At 30.3% G+C, this 21,246-nt stretch overlaps 1 protein-coding gene across 2 annotated transcripts; it reads right to left on the reverse strand.

Moving 5' to 3' along the window:
* Positions 1-17,007: 17,007 nt before the first annotated feature.
* On the reverse strand, positions 17,008-20,926 carry YAB5 (plant-specific transcription factor YABBY family protein). 2 transcript variants are annotated; one of them, XM_088105167.1, is made up of 8 exons: positions 20,543-20,926; positions 20,035-20,142; positions 19,383-19,502; positions 18,209-18,329; positions 17,990-18,038; positions 17,825-17,900; positions 17,660-17,728; positions 17,008-17,245 (listed from the first exon to the last, which is right to left on the reverse strand). In XM_088105167.1, the coding sequence occupies exons 1-8, from the start codon at positions 20,618-20,620 to the stop codon at positions 17,198-17,200; spliced, it is 669 nt and encodes a 222-aa protein (XP_087961293.1). In that variant the 5' UTR covers positions 20,621-20,926; the 3' UTR covers positions 17,008-17,197. The 2 variants fall into 2 exon arrangements, with proteins under 2 accessions (XP_087961293.1, XP_047159342.1); XM_047303386.2 differs by lacking the exon at positions 20,035-20,142 and having other exon boundaries at positions 20,543-20,916.
* Positions 20,927-21,246: the final 320 nt, after the last annotated feature.

The raw sequence follows: 21,246 nt of genomic DNA on the forward strand, positions 1-21,246 counted from the left end.
GAGGAGACAAACCAGTACCCGATGATAGTGATTGCCAAGAGACTTAAACCTAACGATGTGCAAATACAAACTGGATGGACACAATTTATCAACTATAAAAGCAGTAGCAATGTGCCCTCCATATTGCATTATCTAACATGAGTCAAGTTTAACCATTTTTTTCAGTTTCCTTGTTTGACTTTAGTTTTTTCCAATATATCAATTAAAAATGAAAGAGCAATCATTACGTGGTCATATTCCTTAAAAATAATGTGGCTTAGACAATGATGTGTGTCTTGCACCTGTAGCCAGAATCATCAGGTCCAGTGATCCATTATTCACCCAATTAGGGTCATAACTTGATTTCATGTTAGATGCTGAAATTTCTGTCATAGTTGCGTCATCAACCTAAAAATCTTATGACTCTTTCTGCTTTCAAATTATGTGCTTAGCCTAATATAAAAACTTTCCACAACATTTCTTATACCAAAAAGTTTGGATAGTCAATCCCCCACTCACTGTGACTCTTTTCTTTGGGTTCAAATATGATTTCAACTAAAGTGTTTGTAAGAAAACGAATTCTCAGTATTATGAGAGGTATTTGTGTTTAGTGTCTAAATTACATCTGAAAACTGAATACAGAAAACAACACTTCCTTCTGACTCCACCATTAGTACTACTACCGGAAACATATAGACACACCTGCAGGGGAACTATAGCCTACCAAGTCAGAACTGTGACTAGATATCCATCTGAAAGTGACTTATCAATACAGAATAATGGATTATAAACAAACGAAGCACAAGTTTATAGTAGTTGTAGAAAATGATGTGAAGACAAGAGAGAATGGAAGATATATACCATCTCCTTATGTTGGGGAACACAACCATGCGTGAGAATCACGTGATTCTAGGGCGTTTCCAGACACCAACCTCTTGTCTCTTAGTATCAAATTCTGATGGGTAATGTCTTTCACATATAACTGATTAATTAATAAAGTAACAAAAAGGTAAAGTAGAAAACATTAACGAGTCCACAAAGACGGAGCTTATAAATAATGTCTTGAAGCTTTACCATTATTGGATTGGAAGAGACCCAAACCCAACATTTTTGAAGTGCTAACTGCCAAATTTATGTGATTGCAACAATAGATTGTATTATTGGATTGGAACTATAGGTGGGTGGTTTGGGAGAGAAAATGACAAAAGTAACCATTGATGTATTTTGTATCAGTTTAGTACTAAATATGGTTGAAAAGGAGAATGGGGCCTAAGAAACAGATAATAAAAGTAATTTTCCCGGATGGGATTATCTTTGGAGGGGAAAGCTTTTTAGCCCTTTGTCTCATGCGATGAACCATTTAAAACAGTCAAGTTGAAATGAGCTTTACCATGAAGATTTTTAGTGGCGTGATTTTAGGATGTCCGATGGGAGTCTGTGACTCTGACTTTGATTGGATTGACGTTGTTAACATTTAGCAATAATGGTTGTTTTCTTCTAAGCCTTTTGGTGAAGTATTAGAAATGTCAGCAAATCTGCACAAAAGTAAATGAAGTCATTAGTAAACTTTGAAGGCAGAGATACATAATGAAAGGGTAAACATGTTGGTGATTATTTTTAAGAACCATTTTGCAAGGAGGAATGAGTGCAGAAGGGAAAGTAACTTTGAGCCATGTTGTGAAAAGGAAGTTCTCCTTGTCCTTTTAAATCCCAATTATTCTTATCTCATAGTTTCTCACGCATCTGCCAACACTTGATTGGCCGGTGAATTAGAATATTCTTTTGTACAAAAACATTATTGGTTGAGCCAAACTTAAAATGATGTCCCATGTTTTGAGTGAAGGAAGTCCTTTAAGCTCAAAAGAAATCTGGGTGTACCGGAGAAAGAGAGTAACCAACCACTTCTTACGAATCAATTGAATTTGTGGTTTAACTTTGTGGATACCCACTACTTCATCTGAAAAAAAAGGGTGTCATTTTGTCTCAGTGCTAAAATGTTCACTTATGCATAATTTCTACAGTATAATGCTTGCACATCTACCAAAATGCCAAGTTCTATTTGTGTATAGGAAAGTTTTGGGGTACCAAATTCAGCACCTTCTTCCTTAGTCAAATTAATTGCTACTAAAGCTAGCTTCCACCAACAAATAATTGGCGTTCTCTGTCAACGCAGAATGTTTCAGCAATACACAGAATCTTTCTTTGTTTTCTTGGTTACTCATTCTGGTTTTCATACAAACCCGGTTTGTTCTCTGTGCATTTTGGGTGGATGAAATTCGACATGTACTACAAGAACAAACACCACCTCCGTAATCACCACTCAGTTCATATCTTAATATTTGCAAAATTCATTTCTTTAGATAACTATATTCAGGTTATGTTAGTTAATGTACAGTAAATATTAATTGATGTTGCTTTAAAGTAATAATAATGAAATTATTACAATAATTCAAGTTGATTAAAAAATATTTCATATGTTCATTTCATGTGATGTAGTATGAACAGTGCAATGAAATTATTTTTACATGTCTTAAAAGTAATTCTTATTACCATATGTGAATTGATATATTAATCTTCTTATTATCTTATGTGAACCAGCTTTGATGCTTAATTTTTTTTAAATAATATTATTTTCTAAAATTTTAACTTTAAAAAAAAGATAAACATAATATATTATATACGTCATGTTTATCCTCTTTGCAAATATATTCAATCGAATTTCAAAGATTATGCGTGTCATGATCTGATAAATTAAGATAGCGTGTTGGCTTAAAAAAATTCTGAAAATTGCTTCCTCCTTTTCTTTCACTTTGATCTTTCTTTCACTTTCATGTTATTCCTCCCTTTTCTCGTGGCTCTGACTCAGCATAAGCATTATGCTCTTTTAGAATTAAACGCGGCTCTCCTTACTTAAGAAAAAACAAACCTTAGAACCCATTCCAAAACTTTGGCTTATCATAATATCTTTCACCACTGCTCAAGCATTTTCCATTGAGAGCTAATGTTTAATTTTTGAAATATGAAAGTTCAGTCAAAATTTTATGATTTTAATTAATACTTTTCTATGCATAAATCATGATTCATGACAAACTATTCATACAAATTGGCCCCAACCTACTAAATTATACTGCATATATGAAACTATTTTTTTTAAAAGATCAAGTTACTAAAGAAAGTTACTGCATGAATTTTAATCTTTTATCAGATCAAGTTAATAAATTATACATTAAATTATGAATTACATAAAAATAAAGAATAAGAATTCAGAGTAGCCCATTTATTTTCTATTTCCTGGTTAACAACAGCAGTCATATAATACATGTATAATAATTAGTAGATTTGAATTAATCACAAACAATTCAATATGCTAAGTGAAATTCGTATTCTCAACAAACCACAAATTGTTGATTCTAATGCCAAGTTAAAACATCTATATCTTACGTTATTCTGGTATAGGGTCGAGTCACCTAAGTTTTACACAATTTCCTTTAAACGTTGTCCGGCATACGCTCTTTCCGATCTTCATCCAATCAAGCTTCGTCTAATCTCTTATGCACTAATGGGAGGTGCTATAATAAATGCGTAATTAAGAATCTCCTTACCTTTTACTTTTGACTTGTATTTATAGTTTCGATTGTAGGCTATGGATTAGTGAGACCTTAATTAAGGCCTAATCACAACCCAATCACTCATGATCACCGTTTTATCTTAATCTCCCACTTACCATTTTGTGGTCATCCGGCCTCATTATTGGCGCGTACCGAGATACCGCCAGTGGATCCTCCAGTACAAATGTCTTTTATGATATCAAACTTTTTGGTCATGCTATACAATATATAACAACTAAAAAATTTGCAAAATTAAATTGTAATAATCTTTGAAATCTCGATTAACTTTCAATTTCTGTAATAGGAAAAAATTCAATGAAATACAACCATAGTACACATGGACATAATTACTCAATTAACATACATAATAATATATACAATTAATGATTTGTATGTGAAAATGAATACAACAATTAAGATATGCATATTAATGGATATTAATACCAAGTTAACCTAAACAGTAGATAGACTGAATTTGACAACAACCATAAACCATAATCTTGAATGTAGCATAGCTTGCACAATAAATTAACTGCCATAGTAAAACATAAATACTCAAAGAAAGCATATTGTGCAAACAAAATCTGAAAATACTGTACACACAAACTAAAAAGACAAAAACTAAACAGACAATAACTAAGAAGACCAAAGCATAACACCAATAACTACAAAAAGGCCTTACCAAAACTTTTAAAAATCCCAAAATGAAAGCATGCTTTAAAAACCAAAAAGCAGAAGTAATATGCTGATAAAGAGTTCAACACAAATACAAAGTATTTCCATACCAAACAACTAAAAAAAAGTAAGAATTACCAAAAGTTATAGCAAAACTTTAGATATAATAAATTGAAAGAACTAATTTAGTTGGCTTAAACAACAATAAAACAGAACTAAGACATGCACATAAAAAACGAAGCACCAGTCCAAACTATTTTCCATAGCAAAACACTACAAAATGAACTTATATTAGAAGAGTACAGATGAGAACATCTACTTAAGAAAAATCTAAAAAACATAGAAGTAACACATGGACATAAAGACCTTAACACCAATGCATACTATTTCTCATACAAAAAGCTAAGCAGGAAACTTATATGACCACTAACACCAACATAATGAAAAAACTTTTAAGAATTACAAAGGTAAACACATACTTTAGGTAACAGTTAAAATCATACAAAAAAATTCAGACATGCACATAAAGACATCAACAAACACATGATAATAGAAAAAGAAATCCACAAACCATAAAATCCTTGCGAAGGAAAAAACAGTAGAAGAATTCAGAAGGTCATGCAAGGACATAAGTAAACAACACATACCAACGAAATTGGACACTTAAAAACATAGCTAAAAAGAGAATTAAGACATGCACATAAAGAACAAAGCACAAATCCAAACTATTTCTCATAGCAAAATACTACAAAATAAACTTACATTAGATTATTACAAAACTAAAGCATCTACTTTTGGTAAATTTAAAAATCATAAAACAAAAGTAACAAATGAATATCAAGATCTCAATACCAATACAACCTATTTCTCATCATAAAAGGTAAGCAACAAACTTACATGACCACTACCACCAACACTGACCATAGCTTTCCAGACTCACCTATTGACAGGAGATCCATTTTCGAATATTGTGTCTTATGTCTTCATTGGTCAAACCTTGATCTTTTGGAAAAGTAAGAACTAGAGTGTGGTGGCCAAATCTAGTGCAAAAGAGAGTATAGAGTGAGGACTTCTGCATTTTGTTAACTTATCTAACTCAAACAGTTGTTTAAAGAAATGTGATTTGGGAAACTCTTCATATAATCTTAAATCCAATATTTCTCGAGAGAACCAATTATATTGATATAGATTGTTACTTCTTGCCCCCAAAGATAAATTTTATTTGGAGACATTACCATTGGTTCTGTTAGTTTCAATTATTAGTTAACGAATATCTTCATTAAATCGTTACAATGCCCAAAGATTTATTATCTATGTAACAAAGTTGATGCATGTGATTTATGTGCTTTAAGGAGTTTTAATTGTTTTATAGAATATTTTGTACATAGGCTTGTGTTCATCCCTATGTAATGACTTGTATGATAATATATATATTGTATGACAAAAAAAAACAAGAAGATTATCTCAGAAATGTATGATATCATGTATGTACGTTTATCAGCTGCACTAAAAAAGGGTAATGAGACCATTTCTCTCTACAGTAATTTCTTGTATAATATTCTTCATCTTAAAGCCCATTATGTTGGTGCACTCTGTTTTGCATTTCTTTTCTTTATTTTTCTTCGTCTTGAGGCTCATATTTATTGATATAAGCTCTGTTTGATTTTCGATTTTTGTAAAAATTATCTCAAGTGCTTGGTGTTGGATATTGTATATAATTCTTTCCTACTACGAAGGTCATATTGTCTTGCTAAGAAGTAATATTTTATTTCTTCCATCCTTTTTAGTGTAATGTTTGGGAGATATCAGTGATATCCTATAACCCTGAAGCAGTTCTGATGTTCCTCACAAGTAGGGTGAAAAAGGAGAGCAATATGAGAAAAAACACATTTTTTATACTAAGGGAACATAATTTTGGTACATTATCTGCCTGCCCCTTTGGGACTAGTTTTAGAATTATATAACGAAATGACTGGAGTTTACGGAAGCGAGCCTGTAACTTTTAAGACAAAATTCACTTTAGACCAACCCCTTTTTTGTCCCAATTTTCTCTTAAGAATTGTGCTGAATGCTTTTTCTGTTGAATTGACTAGTTCATTGTTATTCTTTCGTTTTTCGTTTTCTCCTAACTTGGGTGTAGAAATAGTTTCAAGTGCAACATGCTTTTATTAATTATGTTAGTCTTGAAGAAAAGCATTTACTTTGTAGATAACAGATGTGATCATGCCTAAACTTTGCATTCCCTTACGTACGTACGAAAATTTATTCGATTAGCAGAGTTATTAAACTAAATTCAATGGAAACTTTCCTAGTGTTTAAAGGTATGCTGTTGGGAAATATCATAATTCACAAATGGTATGGAGTTGCACATGGGCTTCCAAAAATATCCAATGAACAAAGATACTGGAATGTAGGAAGAAAAAAAAAAACCAACGTTGAAACAGAACGGAGCATACGGGAAGTTCAGCACTTTTAGAGGTCTAACAAAGATGGGCATTGCAACTTTGGGGAGTTCAACTTGTATGGGGGTTGCAGAAAGAAAAACAGGAAGGTGCAGGAAGAAAGACATGGTAAATTACTTTGTGAATGAATGCTCCAATAAAACTTTGCTCTAGGTGTCATTATACTTTAGGGTGTTACTCCCTCCACCATCACATTTTTTCCCTCCACCTCCCCAGTTCTATTATATATTTTCTGAATTACAAAACTAACCTTTTATAATTACAAAAATAACCTTTATACTTTTTTAATTCTAATTATTTATTTTAACCCTAAAATCTATATTTTTACCCCTTCTCACCCACCTCCCAACCTTCTCAGATTCTCACCCAAACACCACCATTCTCATCTTCCATTTTTCCTCCATACAAGTTTTCTTCCTCCTTCAGCAGTGGGCGGTGTGCGGCGCGGCAGTGCAATGGTGCGGCGGTGTGGCGGTGCGAAGGGGTAAACGGATGTGAGCAAAATCAATATAAAAAAACTGCAAAATATAAACCGTAATCTTTAAACGGATGTGAGCATCCATCGACGGATGTCAACATCCGTTTAAAGATTACGGTTTATATTTTAGGGTTTTATTACGCATCTTCACGCCTCTGAACCTCTCACGCCTCTGAACACAAAGTCCACCACACTCTCACGTCACAATTCTATAAAAGAGAATTCTATAAAAGAGAAGAAGTGGAACATGAGAGACAACCCAACGATAGTGGAACGTAAGAGTGAACCTGAGAAAAATAACAAAAAGAAAGAGGGAAGAATGATAAAGAGAATGAATGTTCATGTGAGATTTTAAATAATATTAACACTAAAATTTTAATAAGGATAAAATAGGAATGAAAAAATAAATAAAAGAGTAAAAGGGGAATGGGGTGGTGGAGGAAGCAAATTATGATAGTAGTGGGAGTAACACCCTAAACTTTATGATGGTCCAATTTCATACTGGGCTTTTATTCATCTATTGTGATTTATGAATATTTGCAACAGTAAACAGCAAAATTTTGCATTTTGAGAGCAAAAAGTTATTGCATTGGCAATATGGTAAAGTGAATTTTAATGGGTGATTTATTGATGATTTAGACTTGTTTAAAGTTTTGATTTATTTATCACATGAAGTGGAATGTTATGAATTTTTCCCTCCATTGAAACATGAACTCACGTGCAATTGGTATCAATCAATCACATTGGGCACCAACGTTAGTGCGTTGTGGGCGTGATGAAGTCGCAGGTTTTCAAGCTTCGTTATTGGCTTGAGGCCAATGCCGAACAGAAAAGACAGAATTAGTACATTCTGTGAGGACTGCTGAGTTATCTTTTCAATTTCGTTTATTAGAAATCCAACATTCAACTGGGATAAAACACGATCCCTATTTATTTCTTTAAATACTACATAACTTTTTTAATCACCTATCTCTTTTCTTTTCTTCGAATATTGACATGTAAGTATTTTATATCATACATTTGAAAACATTTATTGGTTGGCTAAATAAGATTCCAAGGACCATAAATATCTCATATTTGATAAAAAAAAGCCTTCTAGAATTCTCTAGTGTTTCGGTGTAAATGTCTTTCCTCGTCTACTTTCGCCAACAGAGCGGGAGGTACCCGCGAAGATACTCCGACGCTCAAGTCAGAAAGTGATTATATTATCACTGTAGAATATTATCTAGAGTTCCTCTAGCATAAGTGGAACGTAGAGGGAACGTACCTGAACTTTTGTCCTGTCATTGTATTTATAAGCCAAATAAAAATAACCTTACCTAAAAATGTGGTTAGTTACTCATACATATCTTAACCGCTTAAAATATCTAAGATATTTTATCTAATAAATATCTTACTACATAACATCTAGTATGCAGAACAATTAATAACATGTCTGTTGGTGTATTTTTTAATGAGTTTTGAAATATATATATATATATATATATATATATATATATATATATATATATATATATATATGATTAAAGAGCTCATATTTAAAACAGCTAGTTTTTTCAATATAAGAAAATTAAATAAAAAATAATTCCTCCAAAATAAAACACAAATTTCCAGCTCGAAAAATTAAAGAAATTCTTAAATAAAATTTATTTGAAATACAATTTAGTAAAAGTAACAAAATTGGATTTCTTAAGATTTCTTGAAAATTTTAACCATTACATGAAGGTTGAGACTGAATTTCTTAAAAGTGACATAACATTGGAGACCAGAAAAAGTTCTGCAAGGATCACAAATAAATGGTTTACGAGGGTCTTGCAAGGAACTCTTATTTGGAGTGACATGATTGATTGTCATTGTCAGAATCAGTGATTGTAATATATTGTTAATTTGGTGTGTTGCATAGAAATATTATATAGAGAATGTGTTATTAGAAGTGTGTTGGAGAGATATAGGGAGGAAATAAAAGAATAGTATGAGAATGAAAAGAATAATGATGTGGAGGAGGCAGATTCCGGTTTCCATGTTGGGGTGATGCAGATGAGAAGCATCTGAGTGTGGTCCTAACAGATAGAAGAGGTTGGAAATGGAGAATTTGGATTAAAGGTAGGAAGCAATCCTGCGATAGGAACGGGATGCCATACCCCCAAAGCTAAGGAATCACGTGTCACTGCCACACAAATCACAACTCAACTCGTTTACCTCTTTACAACTCCCCCATTCCTTCGACCCCACCCAAAATTCTTCAATTTCCATTGCTTTTCTCTTCATCAAACCAAACACCATCCTTTTCCTCCTAAAGCATCATCCATGTGCTGGAAACCAATATGTCTATCATACCCATCCTTTCCTCCTTCTTTTTCATCTTATACTACCCCATATTTTCGTCAACCTAAGTTTCTCCATTAGTAACTATATCTTTTTATTACTAGAGTCAAAATGTGTTAAAATCCGTGAATCTTTCAAGCTAGTTCATCACAAGTTCAAATCGGATTGGATTAAAAAAATATTAAATTTTGATGTGAGTCAATTTTAATCTGATTTATTAAGAATTCGGCTTACTCGAGTTGAAATCGTGATGAGTCGGATTGACTCACCAACCCACTTATTTTTTTAATAAAATAAAATTAATTAATTATTTAATGAATAAAAACATTATAACTCAAACCCTTATTTTGACTACGCAAGATCTTTTTTTATATCAATTGTGTTGAAAGTCCCACATAGATTAAATATAAGGTCAACTCATAGTATATAAGTGAGTGCAAACCTCACTTTACAAGTTGATTTTGTGGGATTGAGTTATATTTAAAACTTTTTATTACAACAAATCAGAAACTCATCTAATAATAAGAATCACACGTTATAAATATACTAGCTAATTTTTTATAGGTAATAAACAAATATACCTTAATAACTAAAACAATCATCCACTGTATAAAGACTTTTTAAATAGTTTAAACCTTTATACTTTTTCCCTTTCTCATCTTTTTAAATAGTTGCAGTGATTATTGGTGGCAATCACAACTTGTTATTCAGTATAGATTGGTTCGTCGTAATGATTTTCCCTACCTTTTTTTATTTATTTTTCTTTTTTATGGTTACTTTATATGCAATCATGACATTAATGGTTTAGGAAAAAAAAATTGAACATTGTTAATAATGATAGTCACTTTATTTTTCATATTTTTACCATCTAGTGAAAATTCAACTATCACTTAAAAATTTCATAAATTTTGACAAACACAAACAAGTTTATTAGCCATTGTCACTTAGTCAAAGTTAAATGCCACGCTGTAGTCTCTATTTTTGGTAATTAAGTAATCTCTAATCAATGATTATGTTTTGGTAATATTTGGAAAATCTAAACAAAGGTCTATTATGTCAATGATTCTAAATACTTCCCCCAATATTTCAAGTAGATTTATTTTGACTTAACCTGCATTATAAGAACAACAGTACACAAATTACATTGCCACATCTTTAAAATATATATGGCATGAAAAATGCATAAAAGAAAAAACAAATAAGACTTTTAGTGATTACAATGTTTCACCAAGTCAAAAAAATATGAGATTTATAAATGAACTAATTAAGATCATTATTGCAATAGGCTGGTCATCTTAAGTCCTCAACTTCTTTAATATTTTTGAAGAAGATAGTCTAATTATCAATTCAAAATGAATTTACCTACGGAGCCAATAACTAAAAAAATAAGTTTTTAACACCTTTTTATTTTTAATTTTTATGCACGATCAAGATAAAGAAACTATATATAATAAGAACTTGTGTATAATATAAAAAAGTACACGTACCTCTTACCTTATGAACAATATAAAATTAACGGTAATTTGAAATTATCAATAATCAATTCCTTATCTTTATTCATATACAAAAATATATTTAATATTTTTTTTGGTTTTTAAAACAGTTTTTCTTGTTGTAATCCTATAAAATATTTTTAATTCTTTTTTTCTTTCTATAATGGTTCAGTAGGAATTGTTGTCAGATGGTTTCATTCAATTTTTTATTAAAATATATTCAAATTAATCCCAAGAGTGAAATATATTTCAGTTTAAATATAGAAAAAAAATTTGAATTAATGAAAATCAATTTTATTAAAAAAAACAGATTTTTTTGAAAATCTAAATTAATATATATGATCGAGTTAAAAATCAATCTTTTTTAGAGTACACGAATAAAATTAATCTCAAAATAAATATGAACTTTAATAACTTCATAACAATTTTAGACATGTTAAGTTCTATACTATAATTTGGAAAACTTTCAAATTTTTATTACATTTTTATGATACATTGAATACTTAAAGAATTAGGATTTTATTAAATTATCCAAGCACTTTATTTTTAGGTAGAAATGACCAACTGACCTGTAAATATTAATAATATTCAATTTTTTCAATTAAGCATGAAATAAGTATGCATATATTCGTCTGTTTCCATTTGTATACATGTGATAATATATATATATTTATTTTCGTTTAAATTATTAAAATACTTATCATATAAAAATACTTTATTTATTGTTTATTTTTTTTCATCTTTTTACTCTTAATTTTAAATATAATAACTTACTAATTAATATAAAAACTTAACTATTTTAATATTTGGAAAGGTTTATCATTTGTTCAAGATTTTTTTTTCATTTTATCATACCCTTAATTATGCAACATTTCCTTTGTGAGATTTTATTCATAGTGTATCAATTTGTTTTTTCTTTTTTAATTTTTTAATTATTTTATTTGTTATTTACTTTTATTATATAGAATATTATTTTGATGATTTTTTATATTATTATTTTTATTTTTTAATTTTTTCTCATAAGTGTAATTTTAATACAATAATTTAATGTTATTATTATAAATCTTGTTTACACAGTATATAATGTACAATGAAGTTCATAAAATAAAATAATTATATCTAAATTTGAATTATTATAAGTTTAATATTTTTTTATTTCTATGGTTTCGTTAAATATAATATTTATCGATGTATAAAAAAAAACTGAAACATTTTAAATATTTTTAAAATTAAATATTTATTGTTTTTAAAATTTTTGTAAAATTCTTTTAATTTTATCAACTTTGTTTAATTAATACATATAAAATTTATAGATGCTGGTGAACTTTTACTTATATTAATTTTGAAATATTTTATATAATTTATTTACTTTTCCTCAATAGTTATTTTGTATTCTTATTTAAAATTTATACTATTATAATTTTTTCTAAATATTTGACATTTAATATATAATAATTATAATTTTTCTAAATATTTGACATGTAATATATAAGATGTTTGATATTTAATACTTGATAATATTATATTTTTTTTTACTTTTAATTTTTCATTAAAAAGGATTTAGTTGATATTTAAACAGTAACAAAAATGGATATGATATGAATATAAAGTATATCTGTCACTTGATGAAAGATGAAAATAAGACAAAAAAATCTTATATCTTTTAAATATAAAAATGGAGATGGAATAAACTTTTACCTTAAAAAATTATATAAGATAATCCCTATTATAAGTTAGTAGGCTCTCTTATACTTGCCAACATTTAAAAACATATGTATAGTTGTTCCTATAACTTTTCAACTGACATAAATAATTGTAGTTATTAATTTAATCATTACAAATCATTTTAAATTCAAGAAAACTTATGAAACTTTTAACATATCTATAAAAAGAACAGAAGATAATTTCTTTTACCACAACCATTTTTTTATTAAATAGATCCTTCTAACAATGGATTGTAGGTTGTTGCCCCTATGGGCTAGGCTTTGGGTCCATCTAGTCTTTCTCCTCCCTGATCTCTTCTCTCAGTAACGACAAATTGATATACCAGACAAAAACAATCGTAATGGGTTATTGTTTAATTTAAATAAATATTTAATAAAAATGTTCACATGCCTAATAATGACTTAAACTTTGGATGAGAAAATAAAATTATTTTACGTTTATATATATTAAACTCAACATATAATGTACAAAAATATTGAAAAATAATATTTATGCCATTCAAAAAACTTCAATCAATCCTTTTCATTCTATCTCAAAATAATATAGTTCATAAAACATTTTTTTTATTTTTTATTGTGCTACGAATAATCTTTGATTCCAAAATATTTTTGCAATATGTTGAATATAAATTTTTTTATAGTAAAATGATTAATTTAAATTCATATGCATTATATATTTTTTATATTTAAATTGATTAATTCAAGTTTATACTTCTTTATGAAATAAATAAAAAAAGTAACTTAAAACACTAGTCACTTTAGTCTTTAGAAAATTTCAAATTAATTGACATGTTCATCTTTCGAAAATTCATCATTATTTTTTAATTCTAATTTATACTCAAATAAATTACTTTTTCTGTATTAATTAAAGATATACAATTTTTTGAAATAGAGAATAGTTTGATAAACTTTAAAACTTGTTTCTTAATACATGTGAAAAAAAAAACTTAGGTTGGCATAAAAGAAGTGAGCGGAATGTAGTTTAAGGTTTTTCTGACATATTTAAAACAGCAATAAAAACGTATCATTGCTTAAATAATTTTTCTAAAACAAATTTGTTCTCCAAATCCGTTTATTATTTTTATTTGTTGTAAAGATAAACATTGATGTATTTTATGTTAAAAATAGAAATAATAAATGACTGTTTCATTAAAAAATTATGAACTGATTAAAAAGTAAGTATATTTATATTTCGGTGTGTCTAACAGCAAATATATAGATTTAGGATTGATCATTAAATACGATTATAAAGTAGCATGAAGCATTAAATGGTATGAATTAAGATGGGTTGGTATGTATGATAAGGCTGAGTTTGAAGTTGATGCGAAGCAAATAGTGAAAGACAAAAATGGCATTAACTTCAAGGCACGGCGAGTGCGAAAAGGAAGGGTTCTGCTTCTGCTGTGGCTCTCTATGGCAGTAAGTGGTGGGCTGAGAAAGTCAGACATGAAATGACATTCAAAAGAAATCAATGCTTAACAGACATGATTTTGACGTTTCAGATTCTCATTGTCAGACTGACCAACATAACTTAATACTATAATACTCTAACTATCCAAATATTATAATCAAATTTAAAACTATATATATCACTACCCTAATAATATTCTCATTTCTTACTCTAACAACATTATCTCACTTCATTCTCCTTCTCCCTCTCAACTCCTATACCTAATCTATCTTACTTTTTTCAAATAAACATATAATTTTGTAGTTTTCTCATATCCATCACCGTAGATTCTAGAATAAGAACTCTTATAAAAGAAACTCTATAGTTGTCAAACTTTTTTCCTAGTATACCATAGAGTCTATACACATAAGATGCTTGTAGAACTTATCCTAGTTGAAGCATGTTTCTTCTATTCTGCCAATGGGATTAATTTTAACTTTTTCACAGCTTTTTCTGCACAAGTTTTTAGTGAATTTTGGGACCGTGAATGGCGATATCATTTTGTGTAATCTGTTTTTTCCTTTGTCCGTGAGTAGTTTCTTAATGGGACAACACACGAGCTGGTCAATACTCAAATTAGTAGCCAAATTTTTGAAGCAACCTGCAAAAGGAGCTGCTTCATTTTTAGTGCTTTCATGGAGATTCCTGTGTGTTTTTGATGGGGATGCCATAATGCCAAAATGGTGGTCCAAAAATTCCTTTTCGAAAAGGCCTTTGTTAATTTATGAGTTGGAGTGTGCTTGGTACAGGACCAAATCTTCTCTTAGATATTTTACTTTGAAAAGTAAAAAGAAACGTATATTTTGTAGTCTTACCAGTCCATTTCATCAAACATCTCACACTCACAGAACTTACATTACATATAAATTAAAGAGAAAAAAAATAGAAAAAATTAAGCTTTTTCTCCCAACTCTCTCGTTTGCTACTAAATGTTTGTTTGGATTTTAAAACGTTAGAATTTTGTTGTCCCAAGATGACAAGTTGGCGACTAAAAAAAGTGCATTCCACCTTTCTTTTAACATTACCTGACATTCAAATGAATCCAAAAGAAATAGATGCTTTGATTGGTTAGGGTAGATCAGTGTTATTAATTATCTAACAGTGATATTTATAAAGGAAAAGTTAAGTTAGAAAGGAATTGATTAATGCTCTTAAAGCATAAATCATATGTTATAATTGATAAGAGAATCGAAAAAAAAAAAGTTAGAATACTTTTTAGGTAATGATACTCAATTGTAATGAGAGAGTGACATACAAAAATTAGATAATTAGTGCTAAAACATAAAAGTTATTGCACAAAAATCACCATTGACTGATGTTTAATATCGTCTCGTATGAAATAATAGGGTCAAATCCTTTCTAAGTTGTACCCTAAATAGAACTTATTATTTCTCCTTTTGTGTTTAGTTCCTTAATTACTACTGATACCTTAATAAGCATTATTTACGAATTTCTCAAAGAAATGTGAAGACTTTTACCTTTATGATTTTTTAATATACCAAACAAATCATCAGTGGTTTTTTAATTAGTTAATAGAGGACTTTAATAAAGAGATACTATAAATTCTAGATAAATGAGATTGTGTTTTGAATATAAATTATTCAATGAGAAAGTTATTATAATGCACTTTTAAACACATTCGTCTTTGTTATTTTGTTAAGATTTAAAAGGAGAGAATGAGAGATATTATTAAGATATTAATTAAGTTTCTTTAATTTATAAATAGTGCATATATAGTTTTATCTGAGTTATTGTACTTTCATCTAGTAGTCTCTATATCTAAAATAAGCTTCTTAAAAAATATAGTTAACTATATAATATTTAGTGCTTGAACTCATCAAACTAGGGGACCAACCACTCATTTAGTTAATTTTAAGGGTCATAGTCCCAAATGTTATATGTGAAATGAATTCAACTAAGTTATGTGAAAGATGTAAGTAGTTGTAGATATTTAGGTATGTGTTCTTTGTGTAACTCTTGTTCCAACAGAACTGAACTTACTAGAGATAATTTCTTTGTTTTATTTGACTAAAGAAGATCAAGACATGCATTCTTAATTTACTAAGAAACAACCTCAGGCCTTTTGAAGGCACGAATGATACTATTTATCTTGCTATTGCGATAAAGAAACAATTAATTCATGATACTATAACAGAAAGACATTTATGTTATGAAGTCAATAATATCCAATGAGGACCACAACAAAAATGTTATAAGTACTTACATGTTTTTTAGTCTGATTTATTTGAATTATAGGGTGAAATGTATAGGGTATAGGGTAGGGCTATTTTGAATTGAATTGTGCCGGTACCATGATGTGGTATGGGGTCTAATGACATTTATATTTTAGTTGATGACACTAACTTAATCACTCTTACTTCTATTATTTAATTTTCTTTTCTTCTAACAAATAAATTAAACACATTTATGACTAATAATTGAATGCATGTAATATAGTTAAAGCAATAATTAATAATTAATAATTTAACAATCCATAAACAGTCATTTAATAATTAATTATATTAATATTTTAAGATAAAGTTGAAGTGGTAAAGGTGTTAAAATATAAATTTTCACTATAATTTTTTAACATAGATTACGCAATAAAATAATGATGCAGTAGAAGTGTATTAACTAACACGTTTAAAAATAAATCTATTTATATGAATAGTTACCCTATGATAATTTAAAGAAAATGTCAATATATTGTGCTCCAAACAAAGGATTATACATATATAAGCTCAAGAAGATCAAGTATATATGTTTTATACTTGATTTTAAACAGGTAGAAAATATAAGTTATTAAAAGATGATAAGGGAAACTAACATTCTTGCTTGAAATTAAAGCATCCATTGAACAAGTAGTAATTAAGTAGTGACAAGTACATTAACAAAAGAAAAGTGCAGATGTCCTTAAAACTCATAATAGGTTGGACTTTTTTTTCTTGACAGATTCAAACGAAACTCAGGACCCATAGTATGATATCATGATGAAGATAGCTTTCATTTATTCATTAGCGCAGCCCTTGACATTAAATGTTTCTCAGAAACCTGAAATCAAATATCATCTCATCAAACAATGTTTTGTAGCAATGATCCTTAAACAAGAGTACGTTCCATACTTAATAATTTAACACTTTCTTTTATTTATTTATCTTTTTCAGATTCACTCATTTTCTGTTTCTCCAGTTAAAACGTTGATGCTATATTAAAAGCTAATATTAATTCTGTTGATATAGTTTTTTGCCAAGTGTTATATTCTTTAATAGAAAAATCGAAAAGCATGAAATAAATATGTTGCTACGGAGGATCACAACTATTGTCTCTTGAAATAAGTGATGTAAATAGAAATATTTGCTTATGTGAATGTTTTGAAAAAGGGTTAGAGTATTTCATAAGTGTTCTATATTTATTCATTTATTTTTTACTGATAAAAAAAAAAATTGCTTCTGTGTATGTACTTACATTTTCCATCTTAGCTTGGTTGTTGCTGTCCAGCATCAGCCCGAAGTGAATATGGGGAAAATGTGCCCACTAAAAAGAGAAAATTCAGTAATTAAGTATAGTTATCAAGAAGATATATATTAAAATAGGGTAAAATAATTCCAGCGATTTTTATCTGATACTTACGTTTTTGGCAGCTGTACTGAAAGCTTCTCTGTGACTGATATCAGGATTATTGGCTTTGATCCTCTGAATCTCTTCCCTGCGTAAGAACAAAGACGTTTCAAAGTGCTTTATGCAACCAATTACATCTTATATATACAGTAAAATTATTCGTAAAGTTTTACTTACTTTATAAACTGATTATAAGCAGAAGGTACGCGCTGCCTCTTCTCGGGAGCTGGAAAAGAAAATAACAACTCAGATAAGATCAATATCGTCAATGACAATGTGGATATTTTATTTTATTTAAGGAAACTAGGTGGCTCCATATGTGTGGCTATGATGAATTTGAGAATGAATATTAAACTTGGTAAAGCCTAATATATGTATATATAGATATATACTCACGCCTGTTGACAACCCTTTCCTCAGTTACAATAGTGGGGGGTGGACGCATTGCAATCCTGTTGTTGCATTTGGAGGTGGAGCCAGTGTCAATCCTGTACTCTGGGTTGCAGTGCCCGGGTCCCTGCAAATGAAAATCTTAATAATAAGCTTGGAAGATAAACTTAGCCATACAATTAAAGTGGTGGCACCATGATGACTTATAATAAACATGAAGAATTCTTTGCTTTTTAATCATTAAATTTACTGTTAAATGTTATTTTTTTAAAAATAAATATAGATTAAAATGTAGATTTTATATTGAAATATTTGAAAAGTAATTTGAGTGTAAAAACCAGACGGGGACCAGTTAGTTTGCATGAAATAAAAATGGGGTGAATAAATTAACTGACTAGGTATCTGGCAGCAGCAAATGTGGGTTTACTGTGATTCAGACGTGAAGAAATAATGATGGCCTCTCATAGAGAGAAACGAAAGTGCCTTTAATATCACTGAGCAATAAGACAGGAAATGCAACTAATCAGATGAATGAAAGTACTTACAGAAAACCCAGATTGACAGTTGTGGAAATGAAGGGCTTAGATTTTAGGGATTTACACCGAGCAAGATACCATTTTTTAAAAATTGAGAATCGAGTCATCCGATCCACAGGAGTGTGCTTGCCTTGGAGACGACAAGGATCTTGAAAAGAAATCATTAAACCTAGCTATGGCTAACATAACATATTTCCCACATATACATACATAGATACATGTCGATGAAATCGATACCCAAAGTATATCATCTCAAAAAGCCATGAAGAGAGAGAGATAGATAGATTTTCAGTTGCCTTGATGGGTTAGGACAGAACCTGACGCCTCTACTAAAAGTGCAAAAAAGAAAACGAATAGGTTTTGCTTATGGCGGCTGCAGGTAGCTAGGGCTTTCAGTACTCTTTCTCAGGTAGAAATAACAGACATGCTTGCTTTGAAATACTCGATTTAGCACACAGAACCTACCAGAGGGGCTTCGATTTTGTCAAAAGGAATAACTCCCACAAACCCTACCCTAGGATCCAGAAATCAAAGACGCTATTTTATTTATATTTGTGTTATGTTAGTACTTGCGAGTATTCATCAAAATCAAGTACCAATTAGTTGAAAACGTGGCATTTATGTGTTATTATATTGCACCTTACCTGAACATCTTGCCATGACAGTGACTGAAACGCGGCGGCCATGTTCACGGACCATAGATTGGTGCAGTGCCCGCATCGAACGGTCACAATGTCAAACAGGCTGCTGCATGGAACACTCACCTGTGTCCATAACACAATAATATTCCATTATACAAGGAGGAAAGTTGATTAAACACCCAGAGAATGAAAAACAAAATAAATTAAACTAGATCACGCAATTATTTCATATTTCAGATCATCTCATCCCGTTAAAGATAAAAAAAGTAAGTTGAGAAGTGAGGTTTTGAGGAAAAGGGTGCAGCTTGGTTTTACTCGAAAAAGAAAGAAAACTTGTCAACTTGAAAGATGCTACGATCCAGGGTTTATTCTCGTATGTTAGAACTGGGAGTACTCCTGAAGAGATTTACATTTTTGTTTTCCAATTTAAAAACATGAGAAAGCACCTGGATGTATAGTTCAGAAGAAGTTGATTTTAGCAGAAGCTAGAGAGGTCAATTAGGTTACAGGTTAGAGATAGGAAATCAAAGGGTGGAGAGGACTTGTCCTATCAACAGTTTTAACATATAGTGCCTGTTTTGGCGTTTTCAAGAGGAAACTACAATATTTCTCAAAACAGCTAGCTAGCTAGCACAGTTGGCACAATTAGCCTCACCCGCACTTGCTCAGAACGGGAAGGGGAAAACACCGTGTGTGTATGGTTTTGTTTTTGTGTGTGTGTGTGACCTTCTTGAGGTCCTCTCCAGATATGACTTTTATTTGACTGCAAAAGAAGAAGAAAAGAAAAGGAGAAAAGGAAAAGTCCGGAGATGGAGACATGACTGTAACAACAACTAGGAACCCAGAAAGAAAGAGGGAATTAAAACAGCACACCCACTGGTTCACAAAAGCGCAAACACACACAAACACACGCATAGTGGTAGCTTTCTTTTCAGGATCTGATTGAATTATTTTGCCCTTGGATGTGTACAGAAGAAGGAAAAGAAAGAGGCAAAAGAAACCAACCAAGTATGTGTACTGTGTGTGTGTGTGTGTGCGTGCTGTAAAATACAATAGTTTGGCATTTGAAAACAAGAAGATATTGTATGAATTAGGTAACATGCAAGAGCCGAAAAGCAGATCTCCGACGAAATCATAAAAGCTAGCTTTGAAATCAAAGATACCGCAAGAACAATATTGCAAAAGTTGCAGGGGATGTAACAGAGTTGCTCGGGCGCAACATCGATGCCGCAGGTTGTCATGGCTGATCTGGAGTTTCTTGAAAGAAGGAGGGTGAAAGAAGAAGAAGAAAGAGAGAAAGAAGGAAGTAGAAGATGGATGAAGGTAATTGAATAGCTGGTCCTTCTCTCTTGCAATAGCAAAGATGAAGGCAAAGGCCTTTTTAATTATTCTCTCTCTCTTTCAGAAAACCCTCCCTTGGTTGGATAGTGAGCTGTGTATGGGGTGTGTATATATAAGTATATGAGGACAGTAAAAACAGAAGGAAAAGGTTGTATAAAATAGAGTAGAGAGAGGTAGAAGAAGGGGTTGTTTGGAATCCGAAGGAAAGAGAAAGAGAAGTGAGGAAGTAGAGAGTAAAAAAGTAGTTTTAGTAGTGCCCACGGCAGTCAGGGAATGCTGGGTCCGTCAAAGGAAAACAAACTGCTTTTTAGTTCATATTGGAAAACTTGCTCCACTGCTCAATAATTATTTTTGCAAAAACTCTATTTTTTTTCCAACTCTCCAATATTATTATTTGCCAAAATCAAAATATCATGAATTGATTTTTTTTTTTAAAGAATACACTTAACTAAAGTGTTCCTCTTTGATCAATAAGTAATTGGTGGGGAATAAATTAATTTTAAATGTTGTTTTTATTTTCAAAAAT

Source organism: Vigna umbellata, chromosome 1, assembly GCF_029865625.1.
Source record: "Vigna umbellata cultivar VRB3 chromosome 1, Vumbellata_1.0, whole genome shotgun sequence".
Lineage (NCBI taxonomy): Eukaryota > Viridiplantae > Streptophyta > Magnoliopsida > Fabales > Fabaceae > Vigna > Vigna umbellata.

Excerpts from the sequence above, each read along its gene's own strand:
- YAB5 (XM_088105167.1), bottom strand. The coding sequence starts at position 20,620 with ATGACAACCTGCGGCATCGATGTTGCGCCCGAGCAACTCTGTTACATC. Across the intron at positions 18,039-18,208 it reads GGAAAGGGTTGTCAACAGGC|CTCCCGAGAAGAGGCAGCGC; the intron begins GTGAGTATATAT and ends TTTCTTTTCCAG. Across the intron at positions 17,729-17,824 it reads TCAGTACAGCTGCCAAAAAC|TGGGCACATTTTCCCCATAT; the intron begins GTAAGTATCAGA and ends TTCTCTTTTTAG.